At 57.6% G+C, this 17012-nt stretch overlaps 5 protein-coding genes across 5 annotated transcripts; 2 read left to right on the forward strand and 3 right to left on the reverse strand.

Annotated features, from left to right (window-relative positions):
* Positions 1 to 393: 393 nt before the first annotated feature.
* INS49_004828 (uncharacterized protein) lies at positions 394 to 1057 on the forward strand (the record flags this gene model as incomplete). Its single annotated transcript, XM_043165616.1, has 2 exons — positions 394 to 670; positions 753 to 1057. 2 exons carry the CDS (start codon positions 394 to 396, stop codon positions 1055 to 1057), a joined length of 582 nt encoding a protein of 193 aa, XP_043017745.1.
* Positions 1058 to 1469: 412 nt separating this feature from the next.
* Positions 1470 to 4909, reverse strand: INS49_004829 (uncharacterized protein; the record flags this gene model as incomplete). Its single annotated transcript, XM_043165617.1, has 8 exons — positions 1470 to 2282; positions 2352 to 2470; positions 2533 to 3379; positions 3441 to 3747; positions 3805 to 4220; positions 4274 to 4360; positions 4417 to 4698; positions 4763 to 4909. The coding sequence occupies 8 exons, from the start codon at positions 4907 to 4909 to the stop codon at positions 1470 to 1472; spliced, it is 3018 nt and encodes a 1005-aa protein (XP_043017746.1).
* A 1244-nt stretch (positions 4910 to 6153) lies between these two features.
* INS49_004830 (uncharacterized protein) lies at positions 6154 to 10448 on the reverse strand (the record flags this gene model as incomplete). Its single annotated transcript, XM_043165618.1, has 6 exons — positions 6154 to 6195; positions 6251 to 6278; positions 6362 to 6469; positions 6547 to 6775; positions 6997 to 7272; positions 7328 to 10448. 6 exons carry the CDS (start codon positions 10446 to 10448, stop codon positions 6154 to 6156), a joined length of 3804 nt encoding a protein of 1267 aa, XP_043017747.1.
* Positions 10449 to 12138: 1690 nt separating this feature from the next.
* Positions 12139 to 13452, reverse strand: INS49_004831 (uncharacterized protein; the record flags this gene model as incomplete). The annotated part of the gene is made up of 1 exon (XM_043165619.1): positions 12139 to 13452. One exon carries the CDS (start codon positions 13450 to 13452, stop codon positions 12139 to 12141), a length of 1314 nt encoding a protein of 437 aa, XP_043017748.1.
* Positions 13453 to 16195: 2743 nt separating this feature from the next.
* On the forward strand, positions 16196 to 17012 carry INS49_004832 (uncharacterized protein; the record flags this gene model as incomplete). The annotated part of the gene is made up of 2 exons (XM_043165620.1): positions 16196 to 16459; positions 16518 to 17012. The coding sequence occupies 2 exons, from the start codon at positions 16196 to 16198 to the stop codon at positions 17010 to 17012; spliced, it is 759 nt and encodes a 252-aa protein (XP_043017749.1).

Here is a 17012-nt window from a genome sequence, read left to right on the forward strand (position 1 = left end):
CAGGGCAGCAGCCCACGCCAGAGGACCCCTGAAAGTGGGGGTGACCAATCACTCGAGGCAGGGCTGCCCGCTTGACCTGTTACGTACAGCAAGAGCAAGCACGGGGCAGCTGGCGGCATGTGAACAAACAGGGCAGCAAGCTCAAGCTCGACCAACCCAAACGTTGAGCTCAAATCGGGAACGAGGTCGCATGGCTGAACCCGCCTTCTCCTCTCTACCAGGCACACCCGGAACCGGAGCTGAACCGCTCGCTATACGACACACTGGCTGACTGACTGTCTTCACACTCCAACTCTCTCCGTGTCTTGACGACGACGACCCTGTCGAACTGGCAGCAGAAACGACCGGAACACCCCAATAAAACAGCCCGCTGGCTGACCAAGTGACAACACCATGGCCCTCATATCCGCAAAGACAATCATCACCTCGCTCTCGCTCTTCCACATCACCCTCGGCTTCTTCTTTCTGACCAACCCTATGACCATCGCCGACCAGGCCCTCGTCTGGGCCTTGGGCGAGTCCATGGGGATGCCCTACGACAGGTCCTTCGAGACTCACTCGCCCGCCCTGGCCTTCCTCGCCGTCATCCTCGCAACCATGGGCCTGACAGATCTTGTCTCCCTGAGCCTGCCCGAGGAGGTGGGCCTGTTCGAGCACTGGGGGACTCAGGGTACGTATTCCCTCTATCCATGAGAGATAGGGAGGGCAAAAAGGACAAGAGAGCAAGGAGCTAACGTACAGCCGCTCTCCAGCCCCCATCCGCCTCCTCATCTCCTTCTTCCTTGTCACCTACTCGTTCCTCTTCTCGCCCTCGAGCCCCATCTACCGCGACGACTCCTCCGTCCGGGGCCGCATGGCCCACCCCACCACCGGGATACACCCCCCGGGCTACGCCGCCAGCACCTGGGGCGGTGACGGGCTCAAGAACAGGGTCTTTTTCGCCTTCGCCTTTGTCGAGGTCATCAGCTGGTTCTGGATCTGGGTCACCCTGCGCGAGGAGAAGCAGAGCCTCGCCGTGAAGAGGGCGGGTGCTTCTAAGAGGAGGTCGAGCAGGTAGTGACCTGAACAACTGCGACGCGGGGGAAATGAGGCAGATGGATCTCTTGCGCTGGCCGCTTCGGGTGGGGAGGGTTCAAGAGAGGATACTTACTTGGTAAGGAGGGCGGACGTGCACATTATGGTATCAGTTGGAAGGGAACGGAACATACGGGAACGAATGAATCACGACGCTGCATTGCAAGGAGTTTACAAACTGAATTTCGGACTGAGCCGGCTTGGGGCAGCAGACAGACTGAGTGTATTCTTGATGGCAACAACATGACACTTAGCCTGGCAGTGAGGGATATACCCAATAAATCAATCGAATTCCATTTCTTTTTCTATCCCCCATGACTCCTCGTTTTCTAGGATTTCTTCGCATGGATATGGCCATTTCCCCCATCCCCGCCTCCAGCCCTCGGTCCACCCACTCACTCCATCTTGACCATCCCCAGCCCCTTCACGCCCTCCCTCCAGCTCTCAACGACCCGACCACCCCACTCCTCAACATTCGCCTCACCAACAACATCCCGAACCAGACCGGAAAGCTCATCCTCCCCGAACGCCCACCCCTCCATCCGGTCAAGCCAGCCGCCGAGCCCGAGGACCTCCTTGAGCCCCTTCACCCGCGCCCTCACGGACCCCAGCAACTTACCCGCGACCTCGTCCAGCCCCTTCGCCTCGGCGAGCACGTCCTTGTGCAGCCCGCTCTTGCCCGACCTGTCCCGCGCGCCCTGCTCCCCGTGGAACGCCACCAGCGACCCGGCGGCCCACCTCGCCGCCAGCGCGGCGTCGCGCAGGAGGGACAGCGACAGGGGTGCCGTCAGGTGGTGGAAGACGTCGCCCTCGCCGCCGGGGAGGGCAGCCATCCGCGGCGGGACGTCAAACGCCCCCGCGCGCAGCGCCTCGAGCGAGGCACGCACCCCTTCCGCGGCGGTGGAGAAGGCGGCCGGGGCGGGCGTGCTCGCGGACTTGGGGGTGTCGAGGGCGGTGCGCGCGAGCGCCGCGAGGAGGGCGACGGCCGTGTGGTACTTGTGCTCCGCCGGGGTGAGCTGGGCGGGCGTGGAGGGGCGGTGGAGGAGGGTCGACATGGACTCTGCGAGGCGGGCGTATGTCTCTATCTGGTAGGCCTTGTCGCGGGCGGCTGCTTCGTTGGCCTTTGTGGGCTTGTAGTCCTTTGAGGGCTTGTGGGTTACCACGTCTAGGAACTGTTCTGTTAGGAGGGCGAGGCGGCAGCGCTCGTCCTGTTGGGGGTTGGGATGTTAGACTGGTACGGTCATTGATGCGTTATGGGAAGGAGAAAACGAGCTTACTGAGAGGGCTGGGCCGAGCCTGACTATGTCGTGGAGAGGTGCAGTGTGTGAGCTCTCCAGGCTCGGGAAGGAGCCGTAGTCGATGGCGTTGACGAATGTTGTGTCTTCCGTGATGTGTGCTGCCACAAGTCAGCCGGGAAACCACTCCAAAGGCGGGCGCGTGTGTCGAGATCTAACTCACCAAGCAGAGGGGACTGCTCGATCCCGCCCTCGATCTTGCTACCCAACGCCCGAGCCGCCCTCCTCTCCTCAACAACACTCATAACCAGCGTGCAGCTCCGCCGCAGCCGATCCGAGTACGCCGCCATTCCCAGGATCGACGTGTAGCTCCCCGCCGCGAAGGCGTCCCAGATCTTGACGGGCGACCTCTCCCGCAGGCAGCCCGAGTAGTACGAGGCCAGCGGCTCGGTGAGGGCCTGTCTACCCGGCCCGGAGTGCTGGAATAGCCCCGGCGAGAGGCCCGACAGCCGGTCGAAGAACAGCGGGCTGAGCGCGTCCTGGATCGTGCGCTTAACGTCCATGGGCACCCAGGTCGCGTGCGCCAGCGAGCCGCAGCCGAGGAGGAGGTACACCTGCACGAGGAGCAGGCGCAGCGGGATCTCGTTGGGCGTCTTGGACAGCTGCGCCGCCAGGACCACGGCCGCCTGGAGGAGCCTCGAGGCGTCGACAGTGCTCAGGGGCAGCAGCCTGCTGGGCGAAGGGGACTGGCGCAGGCCGCTTAGTTTGAGGAGGGCTGATGCTGCGACAAGTGCGAGGTCGACGTGCGGGTCTTTGTCGAGCCCTTTGAGGGCCTCGGGCGTCCTGCCGAGGCCTTGGTAGGTGGAGAGTGCTGTGGTGGCCACGCCCTCCAGGCACGAGGTGCAGTTCTTGGTGGTGGTGGTGGAGGAGCAGAGCTTGCACTTGAGCTGCGAGTCGCCGGCCTCCGCCACGACGGCGATGTACTCCTGCGTCAGAGGGCATGTGGTCAGGAAGTACCTGAACTTGATCTCGAGAACGCGGGAAACCAGCTGTCTCTGAGCATCTGGGGTCTGTGGGTAGAATCTAGTCAGAAGGGTTTTGACCATCGTTGCAGACTAGAGCAGTGCTCACCTTTCCGGCTACTATATTTCTCAGGTTTCCAAGGAAGTGTTTGGCTTCTTCAAAGGTAAGCTGAGACACATACTCCTTCACGTCGTCGAAAGTGGCGCGCTGGAGCAGGTTCTGTTCGATGAAAAGGTACAACTGGATTACCCGGTGCGATGGCTTGCTCGGGTCGAGGCTCGGGGGCAGGAGACTGGTGGGTGAGCTGAAGGCCAGTTCCAGGAGCGCCAGGCCGATGTTTTTCTTGTACATTGGTGCCACGCCTTGTTGGACCGAGACGAACTTCTGCAGCACCTCCTGAACCTCCGTGAAAGCACTGGACAACTCGTCAGTAGGAGGTCAGCGGTCAACAGGAAGAAGTGATGTTGCTTACGCTTCGACGTCTCCTTTCGTGCCCGCGGACTTGACGAATAGTTTCCATATTCGCATGTCAAGAGCGAGGAACGATGGCTTCCCATTGTCGTCCTCTTTGCTCAACGCCTGCCGGCACGTGCTGTAGATGGTCTCCCAGTCCCCAGCCTCCTGCAGGGTCTCCAGGCACTGCTGGAGCAGGTGCTTCCGGCCCTGCTTGAACTGCTCGAGAACCCCAATTGGATTTGCCTCCGCTGAAAGTGACTTCAGGTACGCATCCTTGCCGGCCACGTGGTAGTAGAGGTTGATCTCCTCCTCCTCCCGGAGAGCGCGGCCTGCGGCCTTGGCGTCAGCAGCGTTGGTGGCCGCCTTCTCAAGCTGCATGCGCGACAACTTGCCGAACATGACCTTCATGTTTTCTGGGCATTGTGGGCTAGTCTAAATTTGTCAGTCTGATGAGGTCCCTGGGCATGGAGTGTTTAAATGCTCACAGAGAGGAGGTGGGTTAGCGTGATGCTCCAGAATGTGTTTTTGCCGTTGTTCTTCCCCGGCTGGCCCTTGTCTAATGTGGCGGCGATCTGTTGTGGTGAGCATTACCGTAGAAGAACGCACAGAATGGCCAGTGACAACATACCTGCTGGGCGTTTACTAGGTCCCACGCAAGCACACACGCCTTGAGGCACTCGACCACGTTGGGGCTGGACGGGTTTGCCTTGGCCCACTTCGCCCGGAGGACACCAATCGACTGCGCGTAGTCGAGCGGCGGTGCAGCCTCCCTGAGCGCCCACTCATACAGCTCGATGGAGTCAAAGTCCGGTACGGCGTTCTTGTCCCTGGCCAGGGCGTCGACGGCGAACACGACAGCGGATTTCTCCGTCACCGTGTCCAACTGGGACTCTGCGCAGATCCGTATCGCCTGTGTCTCAAATCAGTACGTGGTCTAGAATTTCAAATGCGAAGGCGGCTCGCTGGTGGCCAACCTCATAGTATGGGTCCTTCTTGGCCTTGAACCGCTGGGCGGCGAGGCGGGCAACGTTGGACCAGAGACCCTCGTTAAAGGCGGTCTGCAGTTGAACATCGACGCTGTTCTTCAGTGCAGGCCTGTAGTACCTGCCGTACATGGACATGATGGCGTGGCGTTTATATCGGTATCATGCGATCAACTGTATCGCATCGAGTCGAATCGAATCTGTCTGCCGGGGTCGGAGGGGCGGACGGCGGGCGGAGAGGGCGAGCCGCCGGATGAGATGAGGACTCTCTAGAACTCTGCAGGGTGCCACAAGACGTGTTTCGCCCATGCGATCTGATGAAGGTGTGTAAATATGAGACGTTTTTCGCTTTAGAAAATTCACTCCATCCTCCCCTATGACCCGGTCGAACTGTATCGTGAGAATTTCGCAGAGTGGCTCCATAGAATGGAAGTGCTCACTCTCCAAGTTGCAATCTGTATGTCCTGGTTTTGCACCTGTTGGCCCGTGCGGGGACATGCCTGAGGACCATCACGGACAGAAATCACGGGAGATTCAGAAGTCAATTTACAACATTTGAAAGAATATTTTAGAATTGAGTGCTTGTAATATTGAATTCCGATGATGTCGAGAATTTTCGATTTCCTCCCCATGCACCAGGAATTTGCGCGCACTGGCTTTTCCTTCACCAAGAATGAGGTTGGTGCCTCCACGAGTTTCCCTTCAGACTAATCTCATGCAATTCTCTCTCAGATGAAGCGCGTGCTACGATACCCTGAAATATTCCTGGCAGAAATCGTCATCGTTTCTAGCCCATGAGTGCCACTGCACCGGGCCCTAGACCACAAAAATAGCAGAGACAAAACCTGTCAATACTGTGCCTCTCGATCTGTAATTCAAAGTTTGTTTATTTTTGGTCTTGATACAATTTCGAGTTCGCAACGTGACTGCAGAGAATTGCGAGACTTGGTCGTGGCTCTTCAGAGCGAATCGAGAACACTGCATGGGAAATGACCGTGAGATCCCGGTGAATAACACCATTCCCCCCCCCCCCCCACGTCAGAATTTATTTGCCGTTTAGAGAACTGGCCAGATGGGACCCATGCGAGAAAGACCCATGTGCTTCGGCAGCCCATTTCTCGCCATCCCACCATGGCCTTGAGTCAAACCAGATGCCCTCGCCAACCGTCCGGGTCCCAACCAACTCGTGAGCTCGGACGGTCGATTCCTCATTGACGAAATGTGAGCGTCGTTTGCCTTTTGTAGAGTGGGGTGTGCGTGCTGGGCGTTATATACCCGGCGGTCCTCCCGGCACGTATCGTATCGGCCCGTCGTCGGTCGATTCCAGCCTGAGGGGACATTTTGCGTTTCTTTAACAAATCGCCCGCATATTTATTAGGATCCTATCCGAAGAGGCCGCCACCCTCAGCCTTCCGCTTATTGATCTGCCTCCTCGTTAGCAACGCATCGCAACCCCAGGTGTACCATTCGCATTCATACCCAATTCTTCTTGCACTCCCTATATGCCCTAGAAACATCCCTTGTCAGCCTTGTCGTCTTCAACCCAGGTACGCCCGGTCCACCAGATCGGCCTGGTCGTGGAAAACGCACTCGAAGTAGTCCTGGCACATGGCCCTGTCGCCGCCGTTCCGATTGAGGCACTTGATGCTCTTGGAGGCGGCCTCCTGGCACGGGTCGAGCCACTTGCTCTTGCTCTTGCTGGGTGGTTGCGGTACAAGGTCAGCGACAAGGAGCCGACGGGCCAGAAGCGTGCGGTGCGTGAGGCGGCTACCAACCTGTTGAACTCCTCCTTGGTCTTGTCGTTCCAAGGTTCCTCGCCTTTGTCAACTGGGGACGCCATCCTGTCGGTCACTGGCGCTGCGGCGCATCTGCGTGGGGTCGAGGGGCGGTGGTTGTTTGGATCTCGAAAGGACGGAGGCACACGAGAGAAGATCGATGCCTCGGCTGGCTTGGTGACGTCCTGAATTCTGGTGAAGCTACGATAAGATAAGAGCTCGGCTGTGGCTGCTCCAGCATTATGTCAGCATCCCTCACCAGTCCACCACCTCCCTTCCTGAACCGCTTTCATGACAGCGTCCGTGTTCACTCCCTCCTAATCCAGATTGCCAAAGCATTCTTCATCGAATTCCATACTACAGACTATGGCTAGCCTACTGTACAGGTCACATAACGCCAGACAAAGCCCAAATCACCCTCCCTAGCCATAACGCCACACAAAACCTCACAATTGTACAAAACCCCCTTGTTCAACTTCCTCAGGGACCGTTCTGCTTGTGCCTTTGCTTCCTTGTTCTCGCTGCCAGCACATGAGCCTCGGAAGTCGCGGTGGTACCGGCGACTAGCCTTGCGCCTACGCTGCTTTTTCCTGTCTCGCTCACTTCGCAGCTTCTGACGGGTTCTCGCCTTCTTCTCCGCCCTGGCCCTCTGGTCCTCCCTAAGCCTCTCATTTTGCGCCTCCTCACGCGCCTTCACCGTATCATGCTGCTCCTCCCTCCCTGGCCCTGTGCTCCTTAGGCGACGGGGCTTCCGAGCGCTGCGGCCGAGCATCGTCGTCACCGGCCTGACCGGGGAGAGCAGGAGACTCGGACTCGGTTTGGGTCATGGCACGGGCATCTCCGGACTCTCTCTCGCTTGACGCATGTACCGGAGGAAGCTGTGCTCGGTGCATCATGCCCAAGTGGACACGATTGTGCACCTCGAGCGGTGAGTAGCCGTGCCCGCCACTCGATCCCTTCCCGAGCGTGCTCTCCAGGAACGCCCAGTCGTCAAACGGCATGCGATGGAACCGCTCCTCGACGCACTGCTGTAACTGCGCCTCGATAATAGCTGGGGTGGAGGTCGGAGGCACCATCTGGTGGTCTATGCTGTCCTGTCTAGGGGCGTCACGGCTTCCCTTGGGCGGCGACGACGAGAGATGCAGCTTGCTCAGCTTGCGCCACGAAGGATGGTGGCCTTCGGCCTCCTTGCTCGACAAGGAGTCGTTCTTATCGTCTCCGTCCAACGGCACCCCCGCGCGGTCCGCATCCGCACCCGCGTCGTCGCCGTACGCACTCGATCCGAGGCCGCTGTCGTCATCGTCGGCCTCCTCACCAAGGTCAATGCTCGACTCCCGCTTGATAGGCGACGACACGATCATCTCGAGCTCCAGGGCACGGCGGTGGGCCCTTTCAAGCGCCTGCTTTTTCCTTGCCTCCTGCAGTGCGGCAAGCTGCTTCTCCTTTTCCTCCTGCAGTGCGGCAAGCTGCTTCTCCTTTTCCTCCTGCAGGAGCATCGCAGCCCTCTGCCCGCGGTTGCGCTTCTGACTGGCCTTCCTAGCAGCCCTCTTCCGTCTCTTTCTCTTATGCTGCTCATCCTCGGGGTCGGGCTCTTCGCTGGTGGTGCGCTTGCGCTTGCTAGCCTGGGCGGAGGGCGGCGGCTCTTTGTAATCTGGCTCGATCTTGATAGGCTCTTTCTTAGGGCTGTGTCGCGCAGGCGAACGGTTGGCCTGCGCTGGGGATCGGGGGAGGGGTGGGAGCTGTTCCTTCGTGAGCGGCTCGACGTTGATGCTTGGTAGCTCGGCCTCGTCGTCCTCCAGCATACTCTCGGAAGGCTCGATATCCGAGTCGCTGCCCGACGACAGCTCTATGACTTCCGGTGGGTTTTTCTCCACGTGTTGAGGATTTTCGTCAATAGGAGGGATATCTGCCAGTTTTGTTCTTGATGAAAGGCTTTCCTCGCTGCTGGGCGGCTCTTTCTTCACGATCCGGACGTCTTCCTCATTGTCGCTTTCTTCTGCACTGGATGAGTCGTGAACAATGGTGGCCTCTTCTCTCTTTGAAGGACTTGTAATAATGGGTGTCTTGGTAGGACTTTTCTGACTCGACTTCTTGCCTGGAGATGGGGATTGTCCGAGTGGCTTCTTGAAGGGGCTCTTCACAGGGCTCTTCGGAAGGCGCTTCTTTGGGGAGACGCTAACAATGGAAACCTCATCCTCCACTAGTGCTGCATATTCCTCATCCTCAGCCATGCTCCGGCTTGCAGGAGGCTGGTCATCAGCACCCGTTTCAGCGTCTGGCGCCGCGCGCAGAGGAGGTGCAGACCATGGCAGCGAGGGCGTCGGAATCGAGCCGGACAGGTCCCGAAACGCCTCTTCGATTAAATCGTCATCGGAGTCGGAATCATGGACGCGAAATACGATCTGGCCTGGGCTAGGCAGCGAGGGCTGCGTGTTCCTTCCGACAGCGCGCTGTCCTCCCTTGGCGATGGCAGCTGCGACGTGGGTGGTAGGTGAGGACGGCAGCGGTGCGGCTGGCGATGAGGGGTTTGCCTTGGTTGGTGTTGCTTTCTTAGTCGGGGTCGACGTCTTGCTGCCGACGGCGGGGACTGATCCTTTGTTGGAAGGCGACCGTGATGCCTCGCCCGATTGATGACGACGCGGAGATGGGAGCGACACAGGCGGTGGCACGACAGATCGGCGCCGCGCGGTCGCGCTGCCCAGCTTTCGGACCGAGGATGACATCTTGATGTTGGCGGCAGTCTTGGTGTTGCTTTCATCTGAACGCTCGTCCTCCTCGTCTGACAGCACAGTGTTGATGTCGTATGGATCTGGTCTGGACATCTGCAACTTTGGTTGAGCAGTGGTAGTCTGGACGCGTGGCAAAGGACGCGACTGAGCCTTCTGCGTGCAAGACGTGTCAGGCGTTGGAAGTGTAGGTGCAGGGTGATCAGTTTCGACAGATTCCTGAGAAAAGAGTCCTTGGGAGAAGGGGTCCTGTGAGTCCGGGATGACAAGTTGGGAATCCTGGAGGTTAGGTGGGATTGCGTATGGTTGTGTTTGTGGTTGAGGTGGCGGCGGTGGTGGGGATGGGCTGCGAAGTGGTGAGGCAGCACCCAAGTTGGCGTCCAAGTCGTCGGTTTCGGCTGGCTCACCCACATCAGTTTCCCCATCACGCACCTCTCCATCAGGCGCTTCTCCCACCTTTTCTAGGGCCGGTGACGGCAAGCTCTTCTTCACGGCAGAACTTGTGGGCAGCGTCCTTCCAACAACCGGCTCCTGAGGTGTTGGGGTGCGTCCCTGAGCGATGGCCAACGCCTTCTGGGAGGCTGTCAATCTAGGCTGCCCAGCCTTCCCCTTGGAGTCACTTCGCGACGACGATGCCCTGGACGAGACCGAAGGTGTGCGGTAAGGCGTCTTCGTCTTTTCTTCCTCCTCCCCCTCAATTTCCAGGCTCTTCAGGCACAGCAGCCGACCCCTCTCCCTGGAGGTGCTCTTGGGCTTCTCGCTTGCCCCTTTGCTGCCCCTGACTACCTTCGCCGCCCCCCGCGCATCCAGCCCGTCTTCTACCAGGTAGATAGTCTCCCCGCTCAGGATCTCCTCGGAAAGGGTCTCGTGCCCCTGGAAGACGTGCCCGTCCCTGTCGCGCGCCTCGAAGCGCGACCCGTCCAGCACGACGTCGAAGTTTCGCCGGGCATGGCCCGCAGCGTGCAGGCAGAGCTCCCTGATCTTGGTCATGGGGAGCATGTTCATGGTGAAGGAGTGGGCGAGCCCAAATTCTTGTGGGCCGTTTGCTGTTGATGAAGATGACGAGGAGGAGGAGGAGGAGGAGGGACGAGCAGAAGAAGAAGCACCAAGGCGGACGATCTGGATGTTGATTGGGGTCGCGCGCCGTGAGGCCGACAGGGCTGCTTTCGCGCTCATCTTGGCGTTGTTGCTTTTTTTCGGTCTCTGTGTCGCTTGTGGCGTGGTGGTTTTGCTTTTGCCTGTGGTTGTGCTTGTGGATGTACTGCAGGTACCGGGGTTGGCGAGTGAAGCGGCAGTCTTGAGCTGCGTTTGTTGGCGATGACAAGGTGTGGCTGCCGCTGCCGCTCCCGCTTCTTCTGCGAGTGAATGGCGCTCTGCCTCGACAAGTTGAGAGAAACCTTCCCCTTTCAGATCCTCAAGCTGGCCATTATCCGAATCGACAGCAGAGGTCTCTGGGGACAGCAGGTGGGATTCCTGGCTCGGCTGGGCCGGCACCACCTCTCCTGAAGCGAACATTGTCATAGTCCTCAGCTCTCCTCAGGAGAACCAAGCATATATCACGGAACGTACAGCATCCACATATGGATCATGGATAGACAGTATTTACAAGCATGTGACTTCACGATGGAAATAAAGAATAATAGACGAGGGAAAAGAGGAGAAGGCCATGACGAGGGTGGCGGTCTCGCAATGTCCACCTCGAGAGTTAATAAAAGAGAGATCCAAAGGTAAAACGAGGGCGACGTCACAGCGCCGTGCCAGAAGAGGGTTCACACCTTCTCTTCCTCGTCCCCCGGATTTCAACGCGGCCGTCCGTGCCCCCACACGTCTCGAGACGCGTTCCCGCGTTTTTGACTCGGGCTCGACAGCGACACCGCGTCTTAATTGGGTTTGGCTTGCCGGCTGTGGCTTGGGCACCCGCTGAGGACGCCCGTTTCCTTTTTTTTCTCTTGGAACACATCTTGCCAAGCTCCACTGGGTTTTGGGACTCTGGGTTTCGGTTTGATGTTACCTGCACACCCCACCACACGCATGCGCATGGGCGTGCATTGCGTGCATTTGGTTGTATCTTGCTACTGCAAGGTGAAAAAGGTGTATGCACGGCCGAGTCCCACTTTCTCTCATTGTCGCGAGGACCTTGTCAGTTGATCCGGAGCGCGTCGGCCGTTTGCTCGCGTCCGCCCGGCTTTTTGAGGTTCCACGGCCCCATTCTCGTCCCACTGGCAGGACCGGCCGAACATTCGGTTAGCGACGTCGCAAACGGGCGCCATCCATCGTATCTAATAAATGTGAGATACGACATGGTAGGATTGGCAGCCCTTGGCAGATGGCCAGATCGGCGGGGAAGGAATTCCATGTTCCCGCCAACCCGCCCGTGGACTACTGCATCTCCCCAGGAATGGATCGCTCTGAACAGGGGGTTGTTAATGGTGCAGGTCATGTTCATGGCCCAGGCCTGGTCATCTCCCAGGGGCGAATGCATATTCAAGGACCGGCCGACCGACCAGTCTGCAACGATGAACACTAAAACACAGGGTGATGGCAGTGATCTATCTATGCTATTGCCAGTGATAGTATCTTCTTATATATGCACTCTACTGCACTGCACCAACGCGCTGTGGGTGTAGATATCCCACTACAAAATGACTCCAGAGCCTCGGTGACCTTTCGATCCGGGTATTCAACCATCCTTACTTCCGTCTCTTGTCCACGCTTCCATTTCCATGTTCGACCTCTCTTCGCCTATAGTCTGGATTTCACGGCCATCCGCTCCGGCGCAGCAAAACCTTGAACAAAACACAAAGAACAAATCAACCTCGTCGCTCAACACACACACACACGCCTCTTGGCTTCACTTCACACAACTTTACTCGTCCCTCACCAACTCACCATTCAGATCCCAATCCTCCGACTGCGCCACCAGGTCCGGGATATCGTCGACCTGGCACTTCCCATCCAGAATGTCGTTGACGGCCGTGAACAGCGGGTACTCATGCGTCAGCCCCCGCGCCTTGAGGAACGAGTTGACCTCCTTGGCCGTCGAGGTGCCCTGCAGCATCTGCCCGTTGAGCTCCGTACGCTCCACCTCGGCCACGCTGACTCCGCGCTCAACGGAAATCTTCGCGCAGCGGAAGTTTCGGCCTGACGAGCACGATGTCACCAGGTCCGCCATGCCAGCCGACTCCACCGTGAATGTCGCCGTGTTGACCGTCTGCCCGAAGAACTCCTTGCCGAACTTGATCATCTCGACTATTCCCAGCCGGCAGACCTCCGACTTGGCATTGTCGCCCCAGCCCTTGCCCACCACGAAGCCTGCGGCCACAGCGACGATATTCTTGAGAGCACCACCCAGCGAAGTGCCTGCGACGTCCGACACCATTCGCACGTGGAAGTAGGGCCGTCGGAACAGTGCCTTGAAGGTCATGTGGTCGAGGGGCGGGAAGGTGTCGGGCACGGCGGTGAGCTTGACCTTGCTGTTGCGGCCGCGGGCGTCCTTGTGCGACTGGTTGACGGGCGTGATGCTGAGGTCGAACTTTGTCTGGTTTGCGGCAGGGCTCTGCGTCCTGGGCGTCGGGTTGCGGCTAGCATCCATGGGCGGCGGGTCGTAGGCAATGGTCGTCGCGCACCACTTCTCGGCAGCGATCTCAGACGCGATGTTGGCTCCCGACAAGGCGCCGCAGTAGATGCCTAGGCCGTCGCCGATCCATTCGCTGAACAGCGAGACACCGTCGTCGGACACGTGCACACCCTTGATGCAGCTGATCGCTCGAGCGTAGGGGACGATGTGGCCGCGCAGCTGGTTGCAGACGTTGTCGATGAACTGGTGGGGCAGGTTGAAAACCAGAATGGTCGAGTCCTTGGCGGCGTCGATCAGGTTGGGGTTCGCGATGACATTGTCGGGGAGCTTGATGCCGGGCAGGTACTTGACGTTCTCGTGGTACTTGTTGATAATGCTCGTTATTTTCTGCTTCGCGTCACCAACCGAGGCGTCGTAGTGGGGGGAGTCCTTGGGTATTGCGACTTCCTCCTCGTAGACCCACATCTGCACCTCGGGCTCGAAAATCTTGGGGTTTGCCTTTGTGTTTTCGGCGACGATCTTCGCGATGGTCGAGCCCCAGTTTCCAGAGCCAATGACCGTCACCTTGTGCCGCTTCTCGTAGGACGCTCCTAAGGTAGCCATGTTGCGTCGACCGGCGATCTGAAATTTGCTAGATGCTGCTGCCGCTTTGCCGCCCGTGGCTGATGAAGCTAACTTGCGAAGGTGACAACTTGCAGGGGAGAGCGTAGATGCGTGTAAAGGACGGTTGGAACTGTACTTGGCCGGCGATGTTGTGGTCACGAAGCTGCGGGTCGGGATGGAAGCTCTTCTGGTGTCCGATGTAGCGAGTTGCTGGTAGCTTGTGAGGATTCTTCTTGTTGACCAGGATGGGTTGTTCAGTACGACGGTGTTTGTAGAAACGAGAGAGAAAGAGTCGACTCGAACAATGCGAAGGGCGTGCATGAACGAGAGCACGGGAGGTCAAGAAGTGGTGGTCACACGAGCTGTTTTAATAGAAACGGAGAGGAAGCTGACAGGAGACCGCAGGGAAGGAAGGAAGAACCCCACGTCCCACTGACAGGATAGGTAGGAAGGTACCAAGGGAGCAGGAGCACAGCAGGGCAGGGCAGGGCAGGCAAGAACAAGCCGAAGCGAGGCACGGCAAGATGGCAGGTGGCAGGTGGCACCGCGGACTGCCTAGGTACTATAAACCTGGCGAGTAGGTATTTTTGGTTTGTAATTGGGTCTCGTGGCTTCCACATATGTGCATGTGGTTTGTGCTGTGCTTTTGCAGTGATCAGTTGTGCTGCGTCGCGTTGTGTTGAGCTCCTTCCCGCCTTCCTGCCCTTGCCTTCCTGGTATCTCCGTCCCGGCTCCCGTCCAACCTTCCCCACTGCCCCCCTGCCCGTCGAGTAGAAAGTGACGCAACGAGCCGGCAGAATCCTGGCCGCCTTCCCTACAGAGCGGGATGCATGCAGGGCCGTATAGCCAAGTACTTTCTGTATGCCGGATAGTATGTGCTATCTGAGGTATCACAGTAACACAGCGTCGAGCTCGTAGCCCTTCAACAATGGTGGGGTCCTCAACCATCCTGACCTAAAGCTTTTTTCTTTCTCTCTAGGCGCTCGGGATGTCCCGGCCTGGCCGATCTTGACAAGCTCTCGTGTTTCCATTAGTTGCCGAGGCCGTTGCAACCCATGCCGGCGTACTTCCCTCTTTTTTTTTCCCGGTGTCGTTTTCAATGGCAAGGCGAGGTTCGAGGCTGTGAGCTGAACAGGGTGGGTTCTGTCATATTTGACAATCGAGGGAAGCATGTGAAAGTCCCCATAATTTCCTGCCTTATTTCCGTTCATCACATGCCAGCGGACCGACCTCAGGCGACACTCCCATCCCGTCGGCCGAATAGGCAATGCCCCGTTCAACATGAGCTGACATCACGCCTGGTCTGATCCGGTGCAGGTAGAAGAATGGCCCCGGAAAGTCCGTCTCCGACAGGCGATTTGATTTCTCACGGGCTGTATCAGCCTTCACATCTAAACGCTACGAGGCCTGGCCAGGTTGGTTGCGTGGTGCAAACATGACATCAACGGCCATTGTTGTCCTCGGCAGCGCCGTTCTGAGCCACAGCCAGCTCAATGCCTCGCTCTACTCACGATTGTCTGAATCAGGCTGTCTAGTCATGGAGCCTTTCTGCATGTCATCTTGAAATTACTGCCGGGAATATCCTTCCTTGGACTCGAGGGGCGGTTGTTCGAGAAGAGCCTCGCAGCAGTAGGTAGCAGATTCTGGCACGTAAAGCTCATAGGCTTGGTCTTTCAATCAGCGGGAGAGATGCGATCCCTTTGATAGCTTCACCGCTGCAACGGAATTTGATGGATCATTGGTCAAATCAGGAAAAATCTGCTGGGGCACTGTAGTCGTCACAGGAAGGCCTCAACCACCTTCCTCGAAGCCAGGATGTGCTGGGGGAGCCGTAGACCAGATGGGAATATGGCTTTGATCAGATTGTGGCTTCAGAAACAGGCCCAGGTTTGACAATGTATTGTTGAAGTGTTGTGCGGATGGGCGAGTCGAAATTCGGAATCTGCATAGTTGAGACGTCTGGAAGGAATGGGACCGAGAGATCATATATCCTGGTCTGACAGGCCATGGGCTATACCAAAACCTCTTAAGGATATTCTGCGAGTTGTAAGGATCTGCAAGCTGCCATGAAATCAGTAATGCAGTACAGAGGTCCCTGCCGTTGCTATTGTTATCGAGAGGCTGGTCTCCTCCCCCAATCCATGGACTTGCAGTAGTCGTGGGAAAGGCCGGATGGTCTATTTGGCCCTGAGGCTGGAAAAGCTGCTGATTCCCCATTTGATGAGGTCTCTCATTATCGAAAGCGACATCGGCAAGATACGCCTCGTACCAAGTGTTCTGGACAATGGGAAAGGCGGAAACGAAGTTTGGTGGAATGGATACAGGGGAAAGATCGCATACATTTGCTAACCAATCCACAATGTTCACCCTATGCTGACTTTACTCAGATAATCAAGACGAAAATACAGAAAAAGTCACGTCAAAGTTAGACGTATGCTCAAGATTGTTTGATCACGGTCCCATACCATTCTATGTGCGCATTGTACATTCTAACAACGACACTCGGCACCAAACAGGTATCCGGGATTCCAATCAGGAAACTGAGATGAGGCAAGGGCACGGGGCTGTGACCAACCGTCAAGGGGAGCTGCAAACGCCCAGTTCCATGGACGCTCAAGGCGCACGCAGTGAGTAGAGCTATTCAAAGCGACCGCAAGACAATCAGGCAGCAGTACGCCATACCCATTAACTTCACAGCCTGACTTCCAAGACCAACCCCCTGCACAAAAACCCCCAACCAACCATGACACGCCTTCGCGCGCCTCATCTTCGGGTGCGCGCCGCCACAGCTCATGACCTCAGTGCCATGGCAACGATTGTTTACGAGGCAATGCCATCAGACCCTCAGTGGAACTACAGGTTTCCCCTCCAGAAGAGATTCCCCGAGGACAACTACGGATGTACTCGCCAGATGCTCAAGTCGATGCTTGAGACAGACGGTGTTTACATCAATATTGTCACCTTTCCTTCACCGTGTCTGCACGAGGACGAAGAGATACCTGCGGCCGTAGCTGCATGGGAGGTGGACATCAACTGAGACAAGAACTACTCCACGCAGCCAACAGGTCAGTTCCCCCTCCAACATTACTGCTACCAACCCTCAGCATTCCATCTTTTACACGCGACTCACATTGAACCTGAGGGCAGAAAAGCCAGAATGTCGTCGAGATGCAAACATTGAGCACATGAATGCCTTCGCCACTGCCCTCCAGTCGGCCAAGAAGTCGTACTCCGACAGCAAATACCAGTCTCATCACCTCCACCTGCGCATACTTGCAACCCATCCCGACTTTCAACGCCGAGGTGCAGCATCGGCACTCTGCCGCTGGGGAGTTGAGTATGCAGGGGAGCGCAAACAGCCCGGGACGCTGTTCGCAAGTCCCATGGGCCGGAAGCTCTACACCTACTTGGGATTCAAATATCTAGGGACGGTCCCGGTTCAGGTTGAAGGGGAGGATGAGAAGCTTTCCATTGGGGCCATGATGTACTCTTATCCGGATGAGGGTGATATCTCTCCACCAGTCGGTCCGGATGATGGAGTCCAGCAGCTCAGGGAGTGA

Source organism: Diaporthe citri (genome assembly GCF_014595645.1).
Source record: "Diaporthe citri strain NFHF-8-4 chromosome Unknown scaffold_13, whole genome shotgun sequence".
Taxonomy (NCBI): Eukaryota; Fungi; Ascomycota; class Sordariomycetes; order Diaporthales; family Diaporthaceae; genus Diaporthe; species Diaporthe citri.